The 25,502-nt window shown below is 38.0% G+C and overlaps 1 protein-coding gene across 2 annotated transcripts; it reads right to left on the minus strand.

Moving 5' to 3' along the window:
* Window positions 1-10,862: 10,862 nt before the first annotated feature.
* LOC148025621 (pentatricopeptide repeat-containing protein At1g15510, chloroplastic-like) lies at window positions 10,863-15,473 on the minus strand. 2 transcript variants are annotated; one of them, XM_087692835.1, is made up of 3 exons: window positions 15,350-15,473; window positions 15,177-15,246; window positions 10,864-15,094 (listed from the first exon to the last, which is right to left on the minus strand). In XM_087692835.1, the coding sequence occupies exon 3, from the start codon at window positions 14,924-14,926 to the stop codon at window positions 12,989-12,991; it is 1,938 nt and encodes a 645-aa protein (XP_087548961.1). In that variant the 5' UTR covers window positions 14,927-15,094; window positions 15,177-15,246; window positions 15,350-15,473; the 3' UTR covers window positions 10,864-12,988. The 2 variants fall into 2 exon arrangements, with proteins under 2 accessions (XP_087548960.1, XP_087548961.1); XM_087692834.1 differs by lacking the exon at window positions 15,350-15,473 and having other exon boundaries at window positions 10,863-15,094; window positions 15,177-15,340.
* Window positions 15,474-25,502: the final 10,029 nt, after the last annotated feature.

A 25,502-nucleotide genomic window follows, 5' to 3' on the forward strand; every position in this document is an offset into this window, starting at 1 on the left:
AGCCAAGATCCTAAAAAACACAACGAATGGGGGGGAGAGGGGGAATGCCATTTTTTTAATATCCTATTTGTTATTTAAAAATAGTATTTTCTACTTGATCAAATCATACCTCCTCCTGGGACTAAGATCCATGATTTTTTCGCTCCATATTGCAAGAAACAACAAGAGATTTGCTACACTCTATGAAAAGTTCATATTTCAGACTCTCTCTCCTCTCTCTCTCACAAGGCATTGTGAGATAAAACTTTTCATGATAAGAAGGTGCTAGTTCGTGAGACGAGATATGAGGAATGGAGCAAGGAAATGCAAAGGAGGTGCCAATGGCTATAAAAGAGTATTAAGGACTTCTCGTTTTCGAAATGCGATGGAATGTGTATGCAATTTATAGAGTCAGTAGTCTTTTATTGAATTTTATGATGAATTACTCATTCTTATTATGAAAAATGATTAGAAATGTTTGAACATGCTTGAATATTTTTGAAATCATATAACAATCAATAGTTTCCAAAAATTCATGTAACGAAAATAAAAATTGTAAAACCTGTAATGCAGGATTTAGTTAGAATTTGATAATTTCGAGGATTTTTATAATTCAAATAGTGTTCTTATGGAGTTATATTGAATGTAATGCTAAATAAAAATCTACATGATCTTTATAAATGTAAAAATAAAAAATATTAATTAATATTAAAATACATTATAAAAATCATGAATATATATATATATATATTTTTTTAATAGATGAATTAGTTTTAATACATTAAAATTCCAATAAATTAGATATATGTGTATGGATATATGGTGAAGGTAGGGCATGGGGATTTGCCTCAACCTACCTCCATCTTTATGTGAAAGTGTGTATTTATTACTTTTCTACATAGAAAAAGTGACATAAAACACCCTCTTAAACTGGTACACGATTGCAAAACCTAAACGGTAAGGGGAAAGGGATTGTGAAAAGTTAAGTATCAATTAAATCTTGATTTTCATGCATATCATAACATATAGGACTCACTTCCTTTAAGTCTGAAGGAGCAATAGTACAGATTAGTCTAAAATTGTTTTTAGGTAATGAAGCAATATGTTGTTGTGCTGCTACGCGAACACAATGTGAAAAACCTTAGAGTGCATCATCATCTAGTTTTCTTATTGATCTAGAGAGTCAATGCTATATTAGTCATTAGTGTTAGTGTCCATAGTATGAATAGTTCCAAAATATCGGATTTTTGGACAAGTCTAGCCTATTTTTGATATTTTGGATATTATTTCTTGTAAATATCCTAAAATGGTGCAGAAAACTTCTAGAATAGGTTGACATCTAAAAAGCAAGTGGATGCCAGTTTTGGGAGATCTCATAAAAAGAGGGGCTTCCAAATTCACATGGTATGCAATCACACATTTTAAGCAGCAAACACCACTCTCCAAACAAGAAGAAGAAGAAGAAGTGATCTGGGAAAATCCTAAGTAGATGTCCTAAGGTTTTACCCCCTTTCGGAGCCAAGGAACCATCAAATTTGCCATCTGAAGCAGCAAAGAAGAAGCTAGTGTTTGATGCGTGTTTTTGGTCTACCAAGGAGCTCTAGGAGATCTAATGCTTGGAGATTACTTCCAAGTAGTCCCAGATGAGGATTTTTTTTATCTTCTCATATTCTATCAATACATAGTGCTTTGAATCATTGAGCTTTGTCTTTATCTTGTGTACCTCTTGTCTATGCTTTTTCTTCTCTTCTATCTCCTATTCTCTACTTCCTTCTCTCTTAATCCAAAGTGGATACGACCTTTTGACTAAAACCCCTCCGACATTGGTGAATCTGACGTGAAAGGTCGTTGGAAGGAAAGACAAGTTGAGAGAACCTTCAAGCATAGTTTCTAGCGGTATTTTTCAATAGCTAGTGCAAAATATGAACATCCTCATGCATGTACAACAACAGCTTTTGCTCAAACAAAAACTATTGTGATGAATGCTTTGTAGGCAATAGAGCATGAGATGAAGTTATTAAATGGCAAGAATGTATATGCATATTTACATACATATGCTCAAAAGATGGAGTTATTTGGGGTGGCTCAACTTGCATGGAGCCAGTATTTTGTACCGATCATTGTACATGAATTAAAAGCCAGAGTTATTGAATTGTACATGATGGATGTTGATTGGATAGCTCTCAAGAAGACACTCAAGGAAGAATTTTACATTGATGACACCAGTTTGATTATTTGCAAGACTTTCTAGAAGTGGGTTCTACAACCCAATAAGGGTCTTGTGGCTACAAAGTTATTAAGAGAATTTGAAAGTTGATTTGAGCAATTAGATCTTGCAAAACATCAAGCTCTTGCAAGTCGAAAATTTGAATTGTTTCTACATGTAGCAGATCCTGAGCTTCAAGAGAATCTTGATGTTTGTTAGAGGATCAACTACAAAGAGACATGGCTTGAAATAGAGTGGAGGCATGTTAAGGAAGTTATTACTGCACTAGTGAAAAAACATAGAAGAAGATAAACATTGTATGTATCTAGCTTGCCCACTATTACAAGCAAAATAGTTTATGTATCTAGTAAGCCACCCACTTCTATGGCTAACCCTATGGTTGCACCTATTGTTCCCACTATTAGGGAAGATGTATTAGATGGATTGGTTAAAGATATGCGGGATCTTTAGTTAAAGGTCGTAAAATTGGATGAGAAAGGACAAGAAGAAAGGTGATGGGCAGCAATCCCTAAACTATGGAAAAGATATATGCGGTGTGATACTTTGCAGCATGAAAGGAAAGATTGTATTGCTTATTAGGAGGCCTTGGCACAATTACTCATCTTTTGGAAAGATGGCAAGATCCATGCACAAGAAACGGGATTTCCTCTTGCTTTGAATTTTGGAAAGAGACGTATGAAAAAGTTGTTGGAAGACTTGGCTCTCTGAAATGCTTATGTGGTTGTACATGCTACTACTTTTGATCTACAGTTGGATAGAATGCATGGCCAAGTCCGAAGGCTGCAATACGAGCACATGCTTTGTTAACTAAGAAGAGGAAAGCTACTGATAGTGAAATGTATCATGCAAGGCAAGACATTCGTGACATAACTAGTTGGGAATCACCAGTAGATGCATATTCAGTGGATGCATATTTAATAAAAGAGCAAAATGCATATGTATTTGTGGAAGAGAAATAGAAGAGAGATGAAAATAATGTAGGGATATCTAAGAGAGTGACAAGAAGAAGTGTGGATCCGCCTAAAGTTGCAAATCAACCACATCCCAAGCATGTTATGGAAGAGGTTGGGTAGGAGCAGAAATAAGATAGCAAACAAGAGGGCAAAAAGAAGGAAAAATGGCCAGGATATAAGCTGCAATTTGATATTGAGACATCCACTAATGCATTAGAAGATCCTATAGTGGAAGAGTCAGCCATTGCATGTATAGATTTTCTTAATGCATCTAAAGAGGTTTATGAAGCTCATGTTTTACTTGATGCAAGGACTCACAGAGATATATGTGACTTGCTGGATGTACATGATTTGCAAGACATAGTTGTTGCCTTTGAGACAGCTCATGAGCTAAAGGCTATGCACAGATAGAGGATCACATCTAGAAAAAAATTTGGATGCTTTGTCAGAGGCCTTGATAGGCAATTCAAAGATACTTCAAGATATGGGCTGCTTCACTATTTTTGGTGATGGTCAACCTGTGTTGGATGCAAGTGAGGCTTAGTTTATGTTTGATGTGGTACACAATTGTTGGTATAAGCATATTTCCATGCACTAGAATTTGAAAGAGCAAGTATGTTGCTATGTATTTATTGAGGGATGCATTGATAGCCTGTATATGGAGATTCACCAGTCTCTAGTATATGATGTGCACCCAAGCCCTTATGACCCTAGAGAGGATACTAGATGTGGCTCAAGAGTTGCAAAAAATACTAAGTATTCTGATCGATGATCCAAGGGGATGTTTGCTTATGTGCATGATGAGCAACAATCAAGGTCAACATAAGTACACCCAAGTAATATTTTCTCTAGTAGAGACCTATCAATGGATTTTGAAGCACATCAACTTCATGTACTCTTATATTTTTAGTCAGGTGATTGTTCGGGCGAATAAAATGTTCAAAGCCATTAAGGACTATTGTCCTCTAGAAGAATCACCAAAAACATCATCAAGCAATGAAGGCCTACCTAGAACATATCAATGGAAGAAACTACAAGGATCATGATCCATATACAAGTATGCCTCCATGGGCATCCTCTTAGCTATTCTCTCTACCAACAAAGAAGACACAATATCGATGAGAAGACAAGCTTCTATAAATGGTAAAATCTCCTTCATCAACAAAGCCATAATTTCTCTTAAAATTCCTCAAGTCACATGAACCACTTCATCATTACTTATTTGGCATCGATCAGGTTATCCTACCTTAAGAGCCTCATTTAAGTCTCTTAATCGTGACACATTCTTCTTGCCCATGGGCTAGAAAGTCCTTTTGTACTATATTGTATTTCAAAAGAAACCAAAATAAAAAATAAAAAATAAAAAAGAGAGAAAAATATATACGCACAAATACAGCACCATACATAGGAGGTCCTTAAGTTAGGTATGCCTGATGAGTGACAAGAGCCAATGGCTCACCCATGTGTGTCATACCAGAATTTTTATGCATATTACGTGTCTATTTGCCATATAAACAATGATCACAAGACTCAAAGCACTTATAGTCAAGGGGCGGAAGATACTACAAACACGTAAGCATTTTCATTCCTTTCAAGGACGTGTGCCCAAGGCAACAATGCCACAGGAATGTATGTAAAACTACATCCACTGCCAAAACATGGTCAACTAACCCAAATATAAGCAAGGGATAGAGAGTATTGGACTTAATACCATGTGCAATGACAAGATTCCCATGGGTAACCTTCCATGAGGAATCACCAAAAGAAAGTAGACAACGTGCATCATCCAAAGTGCAACAGAGATAAGGTTCTTCATGAAAGCCGGTATATGACGTACATCATGAAGAGTAAATATGCAACATGAACACCAACACCAATTATCTCCAATTCCAAATCATTACCCAAATGGACAGATCCAGTCTCATTACCGTCCATACCATTATTGCCTCTAACTGTCAAAGCATGAGAGGTGTGGGAATCATCAATATTCTTCTTATTAACCGCTTTAGTCAAGATTGCACCCTCTACAACTTACAACTGTAACCCATCAGTAGGTATGTTGGCACACATAGTAGTACAAAAATGTATCCCATGATTTAAGCAATGTAACTAAGAGGAACAAGGAAAGAAGGCCACCCCTACAAAGACAAATGATTGATAATGGAATGAAACTCATTTAAGTGGCCTAACATAGAAGTGTCTTCCTTCATGCAAAGTTCCATGAGTTGCTTCAGCCACCAATACATGTGAGAAGTGTGGCTCTGTTCGTCATAGACATTATGAATCTTTTTCCATGTTTTCCATACGGACTACCCATCAAAGAGACAACATTATGGAGCACACGTGCTTAAAGAGGGATAATATGATGGTGGACTTACATAGCTCATCTAATTCATCCCAATCATTTGCATCAATAAGTTCGGGCTTGACGTCCTTATGTTTCAAGGGCCTAACCTGCATTTTTTGCACTAAAACTTGCCAGATTTGGGCCTTCCAATAGTTGTAGTTGGTGCCATCCAACTTGTCAATATTAAAGATAACACTATTAGTCAAGTCATGAGTCATAATGAAGGCAAACAAGTGCACAAACTATCAAAATAGGTTATTGTAATTACTACAAATAGCCCTAAAACCACTGCTAGATCAAGTTGAAAACAAGGGGTATTGACCAAGTAATGAATTATTCACAATAATCAATGCAAAGAAATGTCAAGTAAAGGTGACTACTCATATAAATAGTGTAGTAAACCACAATTTCAGCATGCTAAAGGTGAAGTATATCATTAAGAAATCAATGCCAGAGATGAGCAATCACTGATGTAAGACAAACTACAATTGCTAGGGAATAGCTCCAACTAGCAATGAGTGAATATGTAATTGTCACCAAGAACTATCAAAGAATCAATGTGTTAGACTGAGATACATCCCATAGGCATAATCATCATGCATAGAGTTGCTCTCACAAGTAACAAAAGAGACTAACTAGAGGCACAACAGACTAAGCAATGTAACAAAATCTCAGTACATGACCAACCAAGATGCATGTATCACTGACAACATCATGATAGAGATAGGTGCCGGTCCCAAAGGAATGTGAGATCAACTCACTAAGCATCAACTGCGTACATAATGTATGATAAGAGCATGTACATGTCACCAAGTCCCATGGTCTCACTGTAAGGCCCTCAAGCTCAACTGCATAACCAAAAGCTCAATGCAATCTTCAAATGTCAAGAAGTGGCTCACATTGGAGTGAAAGTCGAATAGCAAAAAACAAAGCTTAAAACATCATGTGAAAGGCATCCATACATCCAAGATCCAAGTAGTATCATACATCCAAAAGCATCTGGCCCAAGTATCTTGCTAAGCTCTTACTGGAGCATCAAATAACTATACATAACACTGAATGAATGACAGCCAATGTCAAAATTCAAAGCTCCAATCTCAACTCAAAGGCAATCCAAAAGCATAACCAAGCGTGTAACATGAACCATAAGCATAAGTATATCACCCAAAATAATTTGGAAGCACCCGGGAGCAATAGGCATATGCTTCCACTGCTAAAATTGCATTTAGCCCTCTTATAAATAGCAATGAGAAACCTTATAAAATTGAGCAAAAGAGTGCTCAAATTGGTCCAATTCTATCTCACATCAATGTCATATCATCCCCCAAGTATTTGGCATCAATACATTAGCATATGAACATCCTAGGAAGCATATACAAGCTCCAATGTCTGAGAAAACTTTGTTCAAACCTGTATAACAACAAGTTTACTATTTATGACAGCAAGAAATGGAGGTTGGGAGTTCCAAGCTTTAAATAACCAATGTTGGGGAGTGTCAAGGATGATTGCCAGGTGTCGAGACCAATGCCTCCAATTGGGGAGAGGTGGGATGGATCTAGAGAAGGAGCAAGATAGCCATGTGCAAATCATGTTGGCTATTCCTACTATTGTGGTTGCTACTACTAATTGAATTGAAGGCTCAAGGAAGCTCAGTAGGTCCCAAGGAAGCCTTAGGGAAAGCCTCAATTGATAGGAAGAAGTCACGGAGAAGGTAGAACTCAATGCATACCTTGTGGTGAAGAATCTATGGCTGCCATTGAAACTATGAGCTGAAGCTTTTCTCCACAAACTGAAGCAATGTCAAGTCAAGCTCAAACTCTCGAGGAAAATGGCTCTAACACCAGTTGAAGGGAGTGAACCTTGAAGTGGAAGCATGGAGCAAAAGCAAGAGCTATGGTGGAAGGAGCAAGAGCAAGAGAGATGTAGAATGTGGGAACTCCAACAATCACAATGTGTGACCAGCCTTTCCTTTATTCAAATATCACAGAAAGAATAAAGAATGAAGTGATAGTGATGGGTGCTTGCCACCTACAATTTATAGGTGTGTCGATATGCGGGTACTGCCACTGTAACTAATACATGGGTGGCTAGGCACATGCACCTTTACCCCCAACAAAAAGGGGGATGCTTTTCAATTATTTTTAGAAAAAAAGGCTAATACAAATCTATAAATATATATATGGGAGATTATATCCAATGCTTATGTCATGCACTCTTTTTCTGTATTTTTTCTCTTCTTTGATTTGTGTTCTCTTGAATTTTCAATCAATATTTGCTATTGTATAATGAAGGACTCTAAGATTTGACATAATTATTGAAGTTGTGCTGATGCAAGGAAAGGTTACAAGGTGATCTATACCAATATACTATGCCATTAGAAAATTAACAACAATAGAAGAATAAAATTATATAGTTACTAAAAGAGAAGCATTAGGTATGGTGTTTACTTTGTAGAAATTTAGGCATTACTTGTTAGAAATTTGAATAACTTTTAATGGTGATTGTCATCAAGCACTTCTATATCTTATCAATAAGCCTTAGCTTACAAGCAAATTAGCAAAATGGATGTTGTCGTTATAAGAATTTGATTACAAATTTGTACATACTCTCGATAAGCAGCATGGACGTGTGGATTTATTGACTAGGATGAGACCTATGAAAGACAAATGAAGCAAATAAATCCTCCAACCGTGTTGGAGTATGAAGCAATCAAACATGCATGTCTTGACCAAGTCCTCGAGAACAAGAACCCACAAGATCTTTGGAAAGGGATTGAGCTATGTCACAAAAAGTTGACCAATCCATTGAATTGTTTGCCCTAGACTGTAAAAGACTCTAGGACCATTGGAACAATGCCTTAGGTAATGGAGAGAGAGCACAAACCATACTAAAAGTAAAGCATTTTGTGACAAACTAGAAGGGGTAGTAAGGACAAAATTGGAAGTTAAGGAACTCAAAACATTTGAAGAGGCAGTGAGGATATCAATTGAGAAATAAAGGAAAATGGAAAAGCTAAAGAGGAGAGATTTTTTGCCACAAGAAATTGGTCAAATTGCATTTATATTGGAGATAAAATTGTGGAGCCAAAAGGACTCTTTTACATTGACTAGAAACTTTCCCATGTAGTTGGCTTATCGGCACTATGACAAGCACATTCCACCAAAGGGAAGCTTTATCAAACAAGTAATTAGTGACATCTATTTTTTCCTTTTTAGTGAAAGATTCTTCAGTAAAATAATCATCAAATTGACTAAGCCAAGCTAGAATAACTTTACTATCCTTGTGACCATTGTATTTCGTCAATTGGAAGGTCTTACAGATAATTGTTTTTCTCCTTTTGTGATTATTGCACATCACAAATACCAAGAAGGATGTGTGTGATGCAATAATCTTCATCTTGAGTTGCTTAGGCTAATTACTATTCACGCTCTTGTAGCATGCGTGTGACCTTCATTAGGTTATACTGAAGAAGGTCCACTTGTTGTTGTAGGGTAAATCTTGAGCAAGGGTGAAGGCTGTTAGTTCATAGGATCGTAACTTGGTAGCACATTTAAGCAAAACTTGGACAATTTATGCAGTAGCCTCAAAAATGAGAGTACTCTGTAAATTCCATTGTGTCATTACATGCGGCCTTCCAAAAATGCATTCAAGACTATTCGTGAGTTGTTAAAACTCTCCTCTCATCATTGAATGTTCATGGGATCCACCTTAGGCTTCAAATTATGTGTCCATGAATTTTCAAGACATACACTATCTCTCTCTCCTAAGTTGATAAACCTATGTGTGGCAAGGCTCTTACAATGCTACCATATTATCCATGGATTTTCCTCTTAGTCATGTTGACTATTAGCGATCTTAGCTTTCATTCTATGACATCAAGTTTCCATGAACAATCATCATAACAAAAATTACACATATCCAAATAGAGAATGATCTTTAAGCCTCAACACTATGGCCTATATGGCATAACCTTTTAAGCCTCCACACTATGGAATATATGACCACCCTTTTAAGCCTTAAGGCTATGGAATCCATAATTGTGATGATGTACATTGCTTTGATCAAAAGATACGTCTACTCAAACCTTTGTAGGTGGGTTTAGTATGATTTGCCCTACTCTAGAAGCACACTTTTAGTCCTCCATACTTGTAGCTCTCGTTGTCATCCCATTTCTCACTATTGTCTTTGATTTGCAAGTATAACTCAACTCAGAGCTTTTTGATCATCTAGCTCCATTGGATGCTCTATCCATGCAAGGCACACCATCAACACGTTTTTTTCTTGGAAATGTTAATTATTTCTTAGAAAGCTAACATTTTATATAGCTCCATCTTATGATGTTTTTAAAGAATTGCTTGCTCTAGGGCATCGTAAGAAAGCCATTAATGCAAATGCTTCATCCTAAAAGAATATAGCACAAAATTATTCACATGAAAGTACATTCTTGCATATTGCTTCAAACAAGTGATCTCAAGTTGCTCCAAAACTTTGTAGCACCCTCGTGGTGTTGAATCTGAAACCAAGGGAAGCTTAAGCCATGATAGCTTAAATTCATTTGCAAGTACTTTTACTTGTACAATTCAAAGTTGAAGAAGACTTCATAAATTGAGGCACCACTTGAAGCTAGCAAGGGACCAAGCAAAGCATTAGAGATGAATTGGAACTTGCAACTAACCTCTTCCTCCTAGCACATTTACAAAGTTCACAAAAAACTCCAATTTGCACAAGAGGAATGTACCAATTGCAAATATATATCTACTAAGCTCTCAAGAAGTGTCAAAGGGAAACACTAAAACATTCTATATATCTAACAAGATGTAGCTTTTCAAGCTTTCAAAGCTTATGTCAATGCTAATCACAAAAGGCATACCCAATTGATAAGCAAATCATTAAGGACAGCCCATAAATGGCATCGGAGAGTCCAATTACTCATAGTTGAGTGGTGACTCACACATATCATATCATCTAAAGGTCCTCTTGTCCACATGACCATCAAAATGCACATGAAAATAATAGTTAGCATATGTGGATAAGGCTAAAGATCAAAAATATCGTTTCAAGTACAACTCATATAGGCTAAAGAATATATAAGCAAAACTCAACAATTGCTAAAAGGCTACATATACATATTTATGCTCATAGATGATGTGCAATCACGCAATGACAAGAGAAGTATATGCATGGACAAAGAACCAAAACACCAGGCTCACTTTTTAAGCATATCGTGTTTTCTCTTAGAACACATGCTACTAGAGTATGCTTATATATCAGGCCCATGGGCGGTGTAACAATATAAACTTGCATGGACCTTATTTGAAGTTCACACTAGAAGTTAAAAGTTTGGCCTGTTCATTGTGTTCTTCAAGCTAAAAACAAAGGTTGGTTCCTTTTATGCATCTTACATAAATTACATAAAAGGTTTCATTCAAGCATCTATCTCAAGGTTGATGGAGACATCTATATTAGAGTGCTCAAACACCTAAGTTTCTAGATGAGAATGATACTATAGTCACTACGTTGCCCAATTAATGGCACGCACCTCCACAATGCCAATGACGCACATATAGCATGGCAAGCTCACCAAGAAAGGCAACATGGTGTGTCTATTAACGCAATGTTGACACATCACAGCTACACAAAGCCAATTGAGCCAAAAGAAAGAAAACCTTAAACAAAGCCCACAAACAATCCTGTAATCAAGATGTTGCATGATCGGATCTTGGTTAATAATCTTGTAATTCATGATGTTATTGCATGATAGGCTTGGTCACATCATCAAATCACATGCATTGCTCGTTTTCCATTGTTTGGCCTCGAACTTGTATCGTCCCCTTGCCCCTCTCAGATTGTGGGCACATATGATTTACCATCTATGGCTGCTCTTTCACCTTTTGTGGACTTTTTGACAACCCTACAAAAGATGAGAAAACCAAAGAGATCCATCCTCATCCTTATTACACTAGTTGATGTAGATTTGTACACGGATCGGGTTCAAAAGCCCAAGCATGGCCTCGCACCCTTCACTTCTATTCCTCGAAGCTGGCCTGACTGTGAGACAAACCCCCCTTATTCCCTTGGGAAATCATTCAACCGACAAACCTTTTCTGTCCACAACTTTGGTCAAGTCCCTGTGTTTGTCACTAATCACGTGTACATCCTGAAGCATTATTGCATATCCAACCCAACATCCACAATATTTATGTGGTATGTTGCTGCTGACCTGCACACAGCAGCTCCTGCAGATCTTCTGCTCATGCAATCACCAATCCCTCATGCAATTCTATGGCTCTCTTGCTTCATCATTCGCCTGCCTCCCCCCCCCCCCCAATCGACTGCTCAGCTCCAAGTATGCGTATGTGGGCAGTGCTCAAGTGCATTACATCTACCTCCTCATGCACACTCCACCAACAAAAGCTTTGCATCCAAGCTTCTGTTCTTGAAGAAGGGATAATGAATGTTTGAAAAGATAACTGCAAAATCTCACAGCATGTCCTTGAAGAAGCATGGGCTTTCAAACCTCATGAGCAAATTCTTCTACCTGAAATATATTATGATTATCTATTCACAGGTTAATATTATCGCAACCTGTCAGTTAAAGACAGATCAATCAACCGAAAAAAAAAGGTCAAAGGATGTCTTTTCCATCCTCACGAATGCTATCAATTCCTGGAATCACTCATAATACAACCTGATCCTCATCAGTGAACCACTTTTTCTAAGCTTTGACCTGAATTTTGCATTTCTCCATCTCAAAAAAGGCAAATTAGAAAAAGAGCAGCCACCACAAACATGGATGCTCTTGGTAGCACATAAAGGTGTATCTTCAGGTGTATTGGTAAGAGCACATGCAATGGAAGTTGATTGAAACTACTCATTTCCTATGCAACAGAACTGCAGAAAGGCGGAAATGCAGAAACACTGGATAGAGTCAATCATGCCATCCACATACTCATCTGAGCCACTTTGCTCGTCTTCGGAGTCTAGCGACCACATTGAAGCACAGAAAAATCTCTGAAACGGCACCAAAATCACCATTATTCCTCACAAATGTGCTTTCCATCCTCAAAGATGTGGATGCGTTTCCAACTTCAACCTGAATTTTGCACTTTTCCCTCTCGAAATAACTGCAGTAGGAAAATGGCAGCCATGCACGTCCTTCATAACACCTATAGGAATACCCTCAGGAATATTGATAAGAACACATGCAATGTACATTCCTCATAACTGCTCATTTCCTAAACAGAACTGGAGAAAGGCAGAAACACAGAATCGTTGGATAACGAGTTCTAAACTGTGCCATCCACACACTCATCTGAGCCACTTTGGTTGTCTCTATAGTCTACCAACCACATTTGAGCAGAGAGAGCTCTGAAATGACACTAGACTTCTGCCAACAATTCTTGACCAACGTGTTTAAACTTTGCATAGATATGTTGAATTTGGGGGTGGCTCTTATCCTCAGCAGTAAATGAATGCACATTTCTACCTATGAGACTTCCGAGCTCCATTTCTCTTTCTCAAATATTGGACATTGTCCACTTCCTCCTGTAAGCCACCAGTTGTATATAAATTACTCATACAGACATAGGCTGCAGCACACTTTTCATCCAGTTGTACTGCATGTTCAAAGGCCCATCTCCCAAGCTCCACATTTACCCATTCCGTACAAGCACTCAACAGAGCCATCCATACTTCTAAATTTGGTTGCTTTAGGATTATCCTTATTGCCTTGTCAAATTGCCCTGCCCGGCTGAGAAGATCAACCATGCAAATGTGGTGTTCTACAGTTGGGATGATACAATACACAGTGCTCATAGTATCAAAGTACAATAGCCCCTCCTCCACCAGCCCTGCATGACTGCAAGCAGTAAGCAATACAAGGAACGTGACACCATCTGGCTCTACATGCTCTGCTAACATTTTCTGAAATGAGCCAATGACCTTTTCAGTGCTACCAAGCTCAACATGTCCAACCATTAGTGCAGTCCACGAGACTAGATCCCGCATTGGAAGCTCGTCAAACACTTCTTGCGCTTTTGTGAGAGCACCACACTTAGCATACATGCTCACCAATGCATTGCCTAGCACAACATTGTGCTTTTCCATTAGCCCCAACCTGCAGATCTCAGCATGCATCTCTTCACCCTTCTTGGTGGCTCCTATGCTGCCGCAAGCTTTCAAAATGCAAATAAAGGTCACTGCATTTGGAGAGAGGCCCTCATCTCGCATGCATCTAAAGCATTTCAAAGCTTCATCACCATGTCCATGCTCAGCATATCCAGTGATTAGGGCAGACCAAGAGACTACATTCGGTGATGGAAGTTTGTTGAAAACTTCTTGAGCTTTTGTGAGAGCACCACACTTTGCATACATGCTCACCAATGCATTACCTAGCACAATATTATGATCTTTCATTAGCCCCAGCCGGCATATCTCAGCATGTATCTCTTTGCCCTTCCCTATTGCTCCTATGCTGCTGCACGCTTTTAAAATGCTTGTAAAGGTGACAGCATCTGGGAAGAGGCCCTCATCTTGCATGCACTCAAAACATTTTAAAGCTTCATCACCATGCCCATTCTCGGCATATCCCGCAATTAGGGCATTCCAAGAGACCACATTCGGTGCTGGAAGCTTGTCAAACACTTCTTGTGCTTTTACAAGGGCACCACACTTAGCATACATGCTCACCAATGCAGTCCCTAGCACAATATGATGATTTTCCATTATCCCCAGCCTGTGGACCTCAGCATGTACCTCTTCACCCTTCTCAATTGCTCCTATGCTGCCGCAAGCTTTCAAAATGCTCATAAAGGTGACTGCATCTGGGGAGAGACCCTTATCTTGCATGCACCCAAACCATTTCAGAGCTTCATCACCATGTCCGTGCTCAGCATACCCAGCAATTAGGGCATTCCAAGAGACTACATTTGGTGCTGGAAGCTCGTCAAATACCTTCTGTGCTTTTATGAGGTCACCACACTTAGCATACATGCTCACCAATGCATTGCCTACCACAATATCAATTAGGCCCAGCCTACAGACCTCAGCATGTATCTCTTTGCCTTGCTCAATTGCTCCAATGCTGCCACAAGCTTTCAAAGTGCAAATAAAGGTGACTGCATCTGGGGAGACACCCTCATCTCGCATGTGCCCAAAGCATTTCAGAGCTTCATCACCACATCCATGCTCAGCGTACCCAGTGATTAGCGCAGACCAAGCAACTACATCCCGGACTGGAAGCTCATCGAACACTTCTTGCGCATTTGCGAGGGCACCACACTGAGCATACATACGGAGCAGGGCAGTGCCAACATAAATGTCCTTTTTGAGTAACCCCGTCTTGAGAATATCTGCATGCATCCTGCTGCCGCGGCACAAGTCCTTCTGTCTGCCACAAGCCTTTATGACCTCCAAGACCATACGAGAGTTGTGGTCGGCCTGCCATACAGCACAGGACTCTCCATCGGTCACTTTCAGTGGGCTTCCTCTTCTCAACTGCTCTTGAACCCAAGGCGGACTGCTCCACCCATCGATCCACAGAGCCTGCCATGTCTGCTTGTGCCTGAAGCCGGGGGACTTGAGGCCCCTCTAGATGATGCAAAAGATGGGTATAAATTGCATGGAATGGAATTTGTATCATAGATGTTTTGATTGGACGTAGTGATTTTACCTTGCAGTTCCGATTGTTCCAGAATTGCGAAGGGTTCCTGAAGTACTCCTTCCATGAGAGGTCCCGGTCCCTGCATGCCATTCTCACATTGTCAGAACTTCCAAGGTGATTTAATCGGAGGGCCTGGCTAAAGGAATTGCTCTTGCAGATCGTACTATAGAGTCGCGCTACACCTGAGTATATAAAAACAATGTAAGTGGTAAGTCGTCTCCCATTATAGAGCCGCGCCACACCGAAGTATAAATGGACTTCCAAGTGTGTTGTGAAGATTTCTGTGTCTGCACAACCATACATAAGTCTAGGTTGTGGAGAGAGAATACAAAAAGGAAGAGAGAGAGCACCAAAAGGATGAGAGAGAATGTGAAAAGGAGAGAGACGATCTTATGGACCAATCTCCCATTGACAACTCTTGTGAACTCTAGTAAGTTCATGGAGTACCCTCATTTTTGGAGGGTACTCCATTGACTCTATAAGTGCTAACATGTAGGTTGTAGTAGTTAAAGTGTGTCGATCACACATATTGTAACCTCTACTCCATGGACTTGTGCAGTTAGAATTTACATGCATGTGGCCTAACTCTTAGAAATGAGAAGATGGTATTAGATTTAAATAAATTCATTCACTTACTATGGACGGAGGAAATATAGGGACCTACTATAGGTGTTTGGAGACCTTTATTCGTGTCTAAATCCTTCCCTTTGTTGGCTAAGATACTAACATGGTCTTGTCAAGTGATTTATTTGAGAGTTACCCACTATTCTTGGTTGAAAATTAATTGCATTCCTTTGATACTTTTGGGTTGTACCTCTCAACAAGTTGAATTGCATCATGTACAATGGCAGGTTGCATTGCACCAACCTTTGAAGACAATTTTGGATCAAGTCCAAATATGTATTTATTCAAATTTTTTGAGTTTGATATGCCTTCAACATACATGGATAGGTTCAAGAACATACTTGATAAATCTCTTACTATCATGCCCCTTTGTAGAAGTGTATACCAGTTCCTTTCTAACTTTTCTCACTCCATGGATGTTCTCCCAAATGCAACAAGGATAGAAAAAAAGTTCGGGCCCCCGATCTACTCCATATATAAGGATTAAATATGAGCACCCTCTTGCGATGCAGGAAAACTCACTAATTGAAATGTTGTAGATAAGCACCCATAGAATGACAAGCCACTTAGTTGAAGGAGGTTGAAGGCTATTTCCTTTCCTCCAATAACATCATCAAATTTATGTCTCTTTATTGTCGTTCTACTACTCTTTGATAGGGGAGCAATGGAATCATATAAGGGGCCATCACTTCATTAGCCCCCTTATTATGTATCCACACACAAGTTAAGAGCTACATGGATCTTATAGTCTAGCTCACATTTACAAGGGAGTTGATGATTTAAATAAGCATACTCACATGAAATGAGAGAAATTTCTACATACAAAGCTACCACATTTAATGAGCTTGTGAGAGTTGGTCTAGCATCTTCATTTTTGGGAGCACTAGATTCATGCATAATCCGGAGCAAGAATCAAGTAATCTTGGCTATACACCCTTCAACTTGATTACATGGGCCTATGTAGGTTGAATTAACATGTATGTGTCCTATGTCTAATATCCCAAGATACAAAAGTGAGTCATATTAGGCCAAGACATTAGTCATTTTTGCTTGGTCGTCTTTATCTAGTTTACCTAATATGATTGGCATACTTTAATTGTAGTTCACTTTATATTCTGCTTTTTTCCAAAACACCTCCTTCCTCATGCCTCCAAAAGTAAGCTTTAGTCTTGCATCTCATATGGTGTGTAAAGTTGATGCCAGGAGGTATTCCACGGTGGATTCCGTGAGGTTTTGCGGTGGATTCTGTAAAATTTTATTATTATCGGGGCTCATACACAAGGTGGATTCATTGTGCGAAAAGTCGATGGGGACGCCTATCCTTTTCGGGCGTCTTGTTAATTTAATGTGTAAGTGGGTGATTCCATAGCGAGTGATTCCGTAAAAGACATATTTAAATTAATAAACATTTATGAGTTTAGAGTACGCACTCGTAATAAATTAAGGTTAGGATTGATTTCCAACCAAATTATTTTAGTAGCTGAAGACTGCTAGGTATTCACTTTTGTCGGTTTAATTATATTATTTTCCTAACAATTGTGAATGCTTCAGTTGATGTGTAGAGCGAGCAGCGGTGGCATTGGGAAGAATTGGAGGATAGCATGTATTCAAATTATCATCAATTTTTTATGGGCGCATATCTTAGGCATGGCGCCTATATTTTGTCATGCTTATTTATTAAAACACTTGATATTTATTTATTATTTTTGTATGTGCATGGGCGCACAATTTAAATATTTGTATTGGACATTGTATTTGGGAACCGCTTGACTTCTTGGGCGCCCAATAGCTTTAATTCTTTAGTGGCACAAAAGCAAACACAAAAGCTAAAGCGTGCTATTTTGTAAATTGGGCTATTTTTTGAGCTTGAAGATGAATAATATATAAAATACATGCTTTGTGGAGTGCTCACACAAGGCATGGGGGGAGATTGCACCCAATTGGTCTCTTGTTCATGTTGTGCAAGCTTTCTTAATTGTTTTTTGTGTAAAAAGTAGAGTTTTTTGTTCTTGGGGACCTTCTGATGCTCACTACAAGTGCATACGGCATCCGATCTGTGCACCAATGGTATCAGAGCGAAGCTGAGATCGAGAGCTTCCAATCGCTTACCATCTCACATGAAGGCGGAGCTCCTAGAACGATCGAGCTCTACAATCAGTCTCGTGGCGAACGGTCGATACCAGCGTGTTCCTGGCAGTTAAGAACCCCCTTCTGTATCCTTTGATTGCGAAGGACCTCTCTCGATAGGCAAAGGACTGGCGGTAAAGCTTCTTCATCAAGTCGTTTATTATAGATAAGAATTTCAGCCATAGCTTTCAAGCTTAAGTAATAAGCTTATAAGCTTCAAAAAGAAGCTTATAACAAAAGCTTCACTAGTCGTTTTATTCCGCCTGCGGCGGGAGTATGTACTGGCTGCCGTCGATTCCGCCGAAAACGTCCTGAGGTCCATGAAAATCAAGCTAAGTCACTAAAGCTTTAAACTCCAAGCTCTCTTAATTCCTCAAGTCATTAAAGTCACAAAAGTCATCTTCAACGATTACCATAGCGGCTGTTCATACTTAGAAGCACACGAATCAGTCTACTACACTCTGGAAGCCCCTGTTCACACCTGTGAACTGATAGAAGTAGATTACAACAATTAATTATCAAGACGCAGACTATACGCAGTCTATACGCACAATTATTTTCTTCGAAGATGGTTGTGACATTGAATTTCGCAATCGTAAAGGAGAAATACTACAAAACCCAAACAATATATATACAAGCCTTGTAAACCCGCCGTTGAGCTACACTCATCCCGCTAATAATGTTTCAAGTGTGTGAGGCCTTTTGGAATTTTGCAGGATGACCGATCAAAACATGGACGATCTTATGGGGCTGAAGGTGATCTACCTAAACCAACAATGGAGCAAAAGTTGGATTTGATTATGATGCAGCTTCAAGAGGAATGAAGAGCATGACAAGCTTTGCAAGCTCAATTGGCCAATCTCCAATGATCTACCACCGACCAAGATGGATCACAACCTGAAGATCTTATACGACGTACCATCGATGCAACACTTGAAGCCCAATCCATCTGCAAAGAAACAAAGATAAGTAAAATAATCTTCAAATTGTGTACTTTCAATGGATCACGCAATGGAAAGACTGTACTTGCTTTTATCGGTCAATTTGATGATTATTTCCATGAAGAAATATATGCTGAGAAAGACAAAATTAAATGTGTCATTAACCATTTAGTTGACCGAGCGTCCTTATGGTGGACTGTGGTTCACAAAAGTGTTGATTGTCCCACTACATGGGAGACTTTCCAAAAGAATTTTTTGTAGAATTTCCTTCCTCCTCAATTCCACGAAAAAGCCATCAAGCAATGGGATCTTCTACAACAAAAGGATCGCGAACATATTTCATAATACACTGAACGTTTCTGGAATGCTCTACTACAACTACGTATGCTCGAAGATGTACTTGATGTAACTCATAAACGCAAGTTTATGTCTGGCCTACTTGGACATTTCTATGCGGAAGTCAATATGTTCAAGCCAACAACCCTTGAAGATGCAATTTCCTTGGCCCATGACACTGAAGACAAAATTCGCAGACGAGACAAGCGACCACAACAATTCCCAACTAATGGTAACTTTGGTTCCAAACAATTCAATTCAAATTTTTGAAGATTCAATCAAAGTCGTTTTCTTCCATCTTCATTCCATAAATCTTGGACACGACCACCTGCCTTGCCATCAAACACAAATCCAAACCCTAAGCCATCCCCACAGTCAAATCCCCATTTTCCTAAACTTCCTGCCATTACCAATAATGCATCCAAAGCAAAACCCATAGTTTGTTACAAATGCCATCAACCTAGACATCTAGCAACCAATTGTCAATCCAAAAAGCCATCCATCCATATCAATTATTTGGGAGCAATAGAAGATGAAGAACGTGAGGAAATGCCGGACTTTACAGAAGAGGAGGACGACATTGGCACTACTTCAGATACTTTGCCAGGTATACCAACTCCCCATTCTTTGTTAACAATGAAATGTTCTGTGCATGGTAAAGAAAAGATTATTTTACATGATAATGGGAGCACACATGACTTTATTTCTGCAAAATTAGTCAAAGAATTGAATTTACAAACTATTTCTACACATTATCGCATCAAGGCTGCATTCTTAGGTATAATATATAATGGAACACAAGAGGTACATAATTAGTCAAAGAATTGAATTTACAAACTATTTCTACATATTATCGCAAAATTAGTCAAAGAATTGAATTTACAAACTGTTTCTACACATTATCACATCAAGGCTGCATTCTTAGGTGCGAGATATAATGGAACACAAGAGGTACCTTTGCAGTCTAGTGACATTATCTTAGGAATGCCTTGGTGTCATCAATACAATCCTGATATAGATTATTCTAGCATTCAATTAAAATTTATTTTCAAGGAAAACAAATCACACTGCATGGTATGCACGCTTTCAATAATTTTCCACTGCTTACACATACTCAGGCTAACTGTGCATTACGTAAAAGTAGCAAATCCTATTTAATATGGGTGAATGAAATTCAAGCTAAAGAAAAACAGATGCATCCTAGGCATACACAATTTCTTGCCCAATTCCAAGATTGTTTTGCTGCTAATTTACCACCTGGATTACCACCTGAATGACTTGAAGATCATAAGATAGATTTAATTCCTAGAACACAACCACCATGTAAAGCACCATATAGACATAGCCAAATTGAACAGAAAGAAATTCAAAACCAAATAGAAGAATTGCTTAACAGAGGATTAATTAGACCTAGTAGTTCTCCATTTGCTGCACCTATCTTATTAGTGAAAAAGAAAAAATTAATACCTATCGCATGTGCATTGATTATCGTACCCTAAATAAAATTACTGTTAAGAATAGATACCCAATTCCTAGGGTAGATGATCTTATGGATAAGCTACAAGGATCTGCCATATTTAGTAAGATTGATCTTAAACCTGGATATTATCAAGTAAGATTGGACAAATTTGATATATTCAAAACTGCATTTAGAACACAATTTGGACATTATGGATTTCTGGTTATGCCTTTCGGTTTAACTAATGCACCAGCCACATTCAGCCGTATGATGAATTGCATATTTTTGAAACATCAGTATTGTGTCATTGTTTTCTTTGATGACATATTAGTTTTCAGTAAAAATGAGAATGAGCATTATGAACATTTGTTTTTAGTTTTTAAGTTGTTGAAAGACAATCAATTATATGCTAACCCCGAAAAGAGTGAATTCTTCCAAACAGAAATTGAATATCTAGGACATATTATTTCATCAGAAGATATTAAAGTCGACCCTAAAAAGATAGAAGCAATTTTAAATTGGCCCATACCCAAAAATGTGCATGAATTACGTTCTTTTCTAGGTCTTGCTAGCTTTTACAGAAAATTTGTAAGGAATTTCTCATTACTTGCATTACCTTTGACAAAACTTTTAAAGAAGGGTATTGTGTATAACTGGTCTGACAATCAACAGAAGTCCTTTGATTTATTGAAACATGCTTTAACTCATGCTCCTGTATTACAATTACTTGACTTCAATAGACCATTCTTCTTAGTAGTTATTGATGCAAGTGGATCCGGAATAGGAGCACTCATTATGCAAGATTCTCATCCCATAGCCTACTCTAGCTGTAAACTCAAACCATTTGAACTTAAAATATTCTACCTATAACAAGGAATTATTAGCCGTAGTACAAGCCTTACGTCAATGGAAACATTATTTAATGGGATTTGAATTCATGATCAAAATTGACCAACAAAGCATTAGACATCTTCTTAGTCAACCACAAATATTTGACCGACACATTAAATGGGCCGCTTTTATTCAAAGTTTTCATCCCATTATACAATATCAACCTGGAAAAGAGAATGTTGTTGTTGATGCTTTGAGTAGAAGACCAACAATTCAAAATATTTCTGTGATATCATTTGATTCCCTTATTCCTATGAAAGATACTTATCATCAGGATCCTACTTTTCAAGCCGATTGGAATAATCTAGTTGCAAATAATTTGATTCCTATTTATTCATTGTCTTATACTAATGGATTTATGTTTTATGAAAAAAGATTATGTGTGACAGTTCCATTTCGATCATTTGTTTTGCATGAAATTCATTGTCCTCCATATCAAGGTCATAGAGGAATTATATCTACTTTGCGTACATTGATTGAAGATTTTTATTGGCCACATATGGACACTGATGTATCTAACTTTGTATCTGAATGCTTAATTTGTCAACGAGTTAAAAGACACCATGGTAAACAATATGGTTTACTAATGCCATTATCCATTCCATCACGACCGTGGGAATAGATTTCAATGGATTTTATCACTGGTCTACCTAACACTAAAGCTAACCATGATATGATTTGGACTGTTGTAGACATGTTTAGCAAACAAGCATATTTTATTCCATGCAAGAAAACTTTAACTGCATCTCAATCTGCTCAATTGTTTTTGAAAACTGTTTTCACTAATCATGGTTTACCAAAAGTCATTATTTCTTATCGTGATTCTAGATTTTGCAATAATTTTTGGATTACTTTGTTTGCTAACTTAGAAACAAAGATTGATTTTTCATCTGCATTTCATCCTGAAATAAATGGTCAAACAAAAGCTACTAACAGTACTATTTTAGATCTTTTGCGTGCTTACACTATTTCAAAACCATACACATGGGATACATATCTACATTTACTTCAATTTGCATATAATAACACACCACATATAGCTACAAAGAAAGTACCATTTGAAGTTATTTATGGATATTGATTGCCTACACTTGTTACATCATTATCAAACAAAATTCAAATTCCTGATGATATTGCTAACATACATGTTACTATTTTTTATGAAGTTAAAGATATGATTGCCAAAGCCCAGCAATCATACACAAAACAAGCAAACAAGAAAAGACAGGCTACGAGTTTTAAAGTTGATGATTATGTTTGGTTATAAATTGAAAAACGAAGATTACAAAGTGTAGATAAACACCATGTTGTCAAATTAGCACCTAGATTTTATGGACCATTCAAGATCATACACAAAATCAATGACAATGCATTTAAACTAGAATTACCACAACATTGGAAAATCCACATCATATCTGTTTATTACGACCTTTTAGAGGCCAACTACCTGTACACCTTATCTATGAAAACCCACCTTTGCTAGATGATGAAAGTGAAATCCTTGAACCTAAAACTATTATAGATACTGACTTTATGACCACTAGAACTGGCCGTATATATTCTAGATATTTGGTCAAGTTTAAAAATCATCATGTTGAAGAAGCCCAATGGATGCACGCTAGAGATCTAAGTGCTTTCCCCACTCTGTTAGCTCCACATTGAGCTAATAGCAATTAAGGACAATTGCTATCCCATCCCCGGGATATGATGCTAGGAGGCATATTCCACAGTGGATTTCGTGAGGTTTTGCGGTGGATTCCGTAAAATTTGATTATTACTGGGGCTCATACACAAGGTGGATTCCTTGTGCGAAAAGTCAATGGGGACGCCTATCCTTTTCGGGCGTCTTGTTAATTTAATGTGTAAGTGGGTGATTCCATAAAAGACATATTTAAATTAATAAACACTTATGAGTTTAGAGTACGCACTCGTAATAAATTAAGGTTAGGATTGATTTCTAACCAAATTATTTTAGTAGTTGAAGACTGCTAGGTATTCACTTTTGTCGGTTTAATTATATTATTTTCCTAACAATTGTGAATGCTTCAGTTGATGTGTAGAGCGAGCAGTGGTGGCATTGGAAAGAATTGGAGGATAGCATGTATTCAAATTATCATCAATTTTTTATGGGCGCATATCTTAGGCATGGCACCTATATTTTGTCGCACTTATTTATTAAAACACTTGATATTTATTTATTATTTTTGTATGTGCATGGGCGCACAATTTAAATATTTGTATTGGACATTGTATTTGGGAACCGCCTGACTTCTTGGGCGCCCAATAGCTTTAATTCTTTAGTGGCACAAAAGCAAACACAAAAGCTAAAGCGTGCTATTTTGTAAATTGGGCTATTTCTTGAGCTTGAAGATGAATAATATATAAAATACATGCTTTGTGGAGTGCTCACACAAGGCATGGGGGGAGATTGCACCCAATTGGTCTCTTGTTCATGTCGTGCAAGCTTTCTTCATTGGTTTTTGTGTAAAAAGTAGAGTTCTTTTGTTCTTGGGGACCTTCTGACGCTCACTACGCGCGCATACGGCATCCGATCTATGCACCAAAAGTAAAACCTCTAACTATTAAAGTCCTGCATCATACAATAGTTAAGACTAATTCAAAATTGAAGAGAACGCAAATTGCAAGGGAGAAATGAAATAGAAAAAGCATACATGACACAAGATTGGGTAGAATCTCTCCCCATGCATAGGTGAGCCCCATGCATGTGTTTATTAATATATTTTTTTGGCTTTTGTACTTTGAAAACATTGAAGGGCATCCATTTTGGGCTATTGCTTTTCTTCTCCTTACACAACATGCTTTTGTTAAGAAAAATCAAACTACAGTTCTATAGAAATTACACAGTACAACTGACAAAATCTGAGAAGAAGTAGAGAACACATAGCAAATATGAGAAGAATAGAGACTGCTTTAATTTCAAACAAACTAATACAAAGATGGCTCTATCCACATGTGTGCTTCCATATGAAGCTTAGATGGTGATCCAAACACATGATAGGCAAAAAACTTAGGGTAGAAGAACTATGACTAGGTGAAAGATAGATTGATGATGGCTCTAGAGAGGTCTTCCTTTCATAGCCCAAGAAGATAGTCTAGTCGACAAGTCCAACCATACTACGAACCTTCTTTAGTTGGCCAAGGAATATTCCCTTTATCCTTGGGCTGGGGGTGTTGTCCAAACCCCCATTAGGGGGCAATTGACCCCCTTGAGACCCCCCCAATCCAAGGGCCACTTTTTGTGGCCCTCAAACCCCACAATAGGGGCCCCTGATAACTCCCACATCCCGCAACTCAATGCATTGTGCCTCGAGTTGCTACCAGCATAACTACTCTATCCAACCCAAAGGCTAGATCCATAAAGGTCACCTTTTTGCCATCCAATCACGTAGATCTCATCTAACATACAAGTTAGGACCCATTCAATGTCCATGCTCACACATGGCTTCTCCTCATAATGGGGGCCTTACAACTTAGAGCACCATGGATCATTGGTGGCACTTTATGAGGGTGGAGCATTGAGCATATCTAACAAGTTCTATCTTAGGACCTTTATAATAAATATAATATTTTAGGCTTTTTTGGGCTTTCTTACAAGAAGTTACAACCACAAGAAAATAACTTGCACATGTGTACATACAATAACCATGCGCTGAAAAGTGCCAATAAAATATAATAATCATGCGCTAATGAAATGCCCTAAAATAAGTAAAGCTTGTGTGTTATGATATGCTCTAATATTAATTCATCTAACTCTTATAATAATATGTCCACCACAACATAAAACACATTGATTCATTGCCACCAATCTATCAATCATAATGCAACTAATGTCACATGCAGGCCCGTGCATAAAAGTCACTATCTTGTGGCAAATGGATAAAGAAAATCCTCAAAAAGTAAATATAAAATCATCTTATTTTCACAACAATTTCCATA

The sequence above is a fragment of the Lygodium microphyllum genome, chromosome 14 (assembly GCF_053477565.2).
Source record: "Lygodium microphyllum isolate KBCC chromosome 14, Lygodium_microphyllum_v1.1.10, whole genome shotgun sequence".
In the NCBI taxonomy this organism is placed as follows: Eukaryota; Viridiplantae; Streptophyta; class Polypodiopsida; order Schizaeales; family Lygodiaceae; genus Lygodium; species Lygodium microphyllum.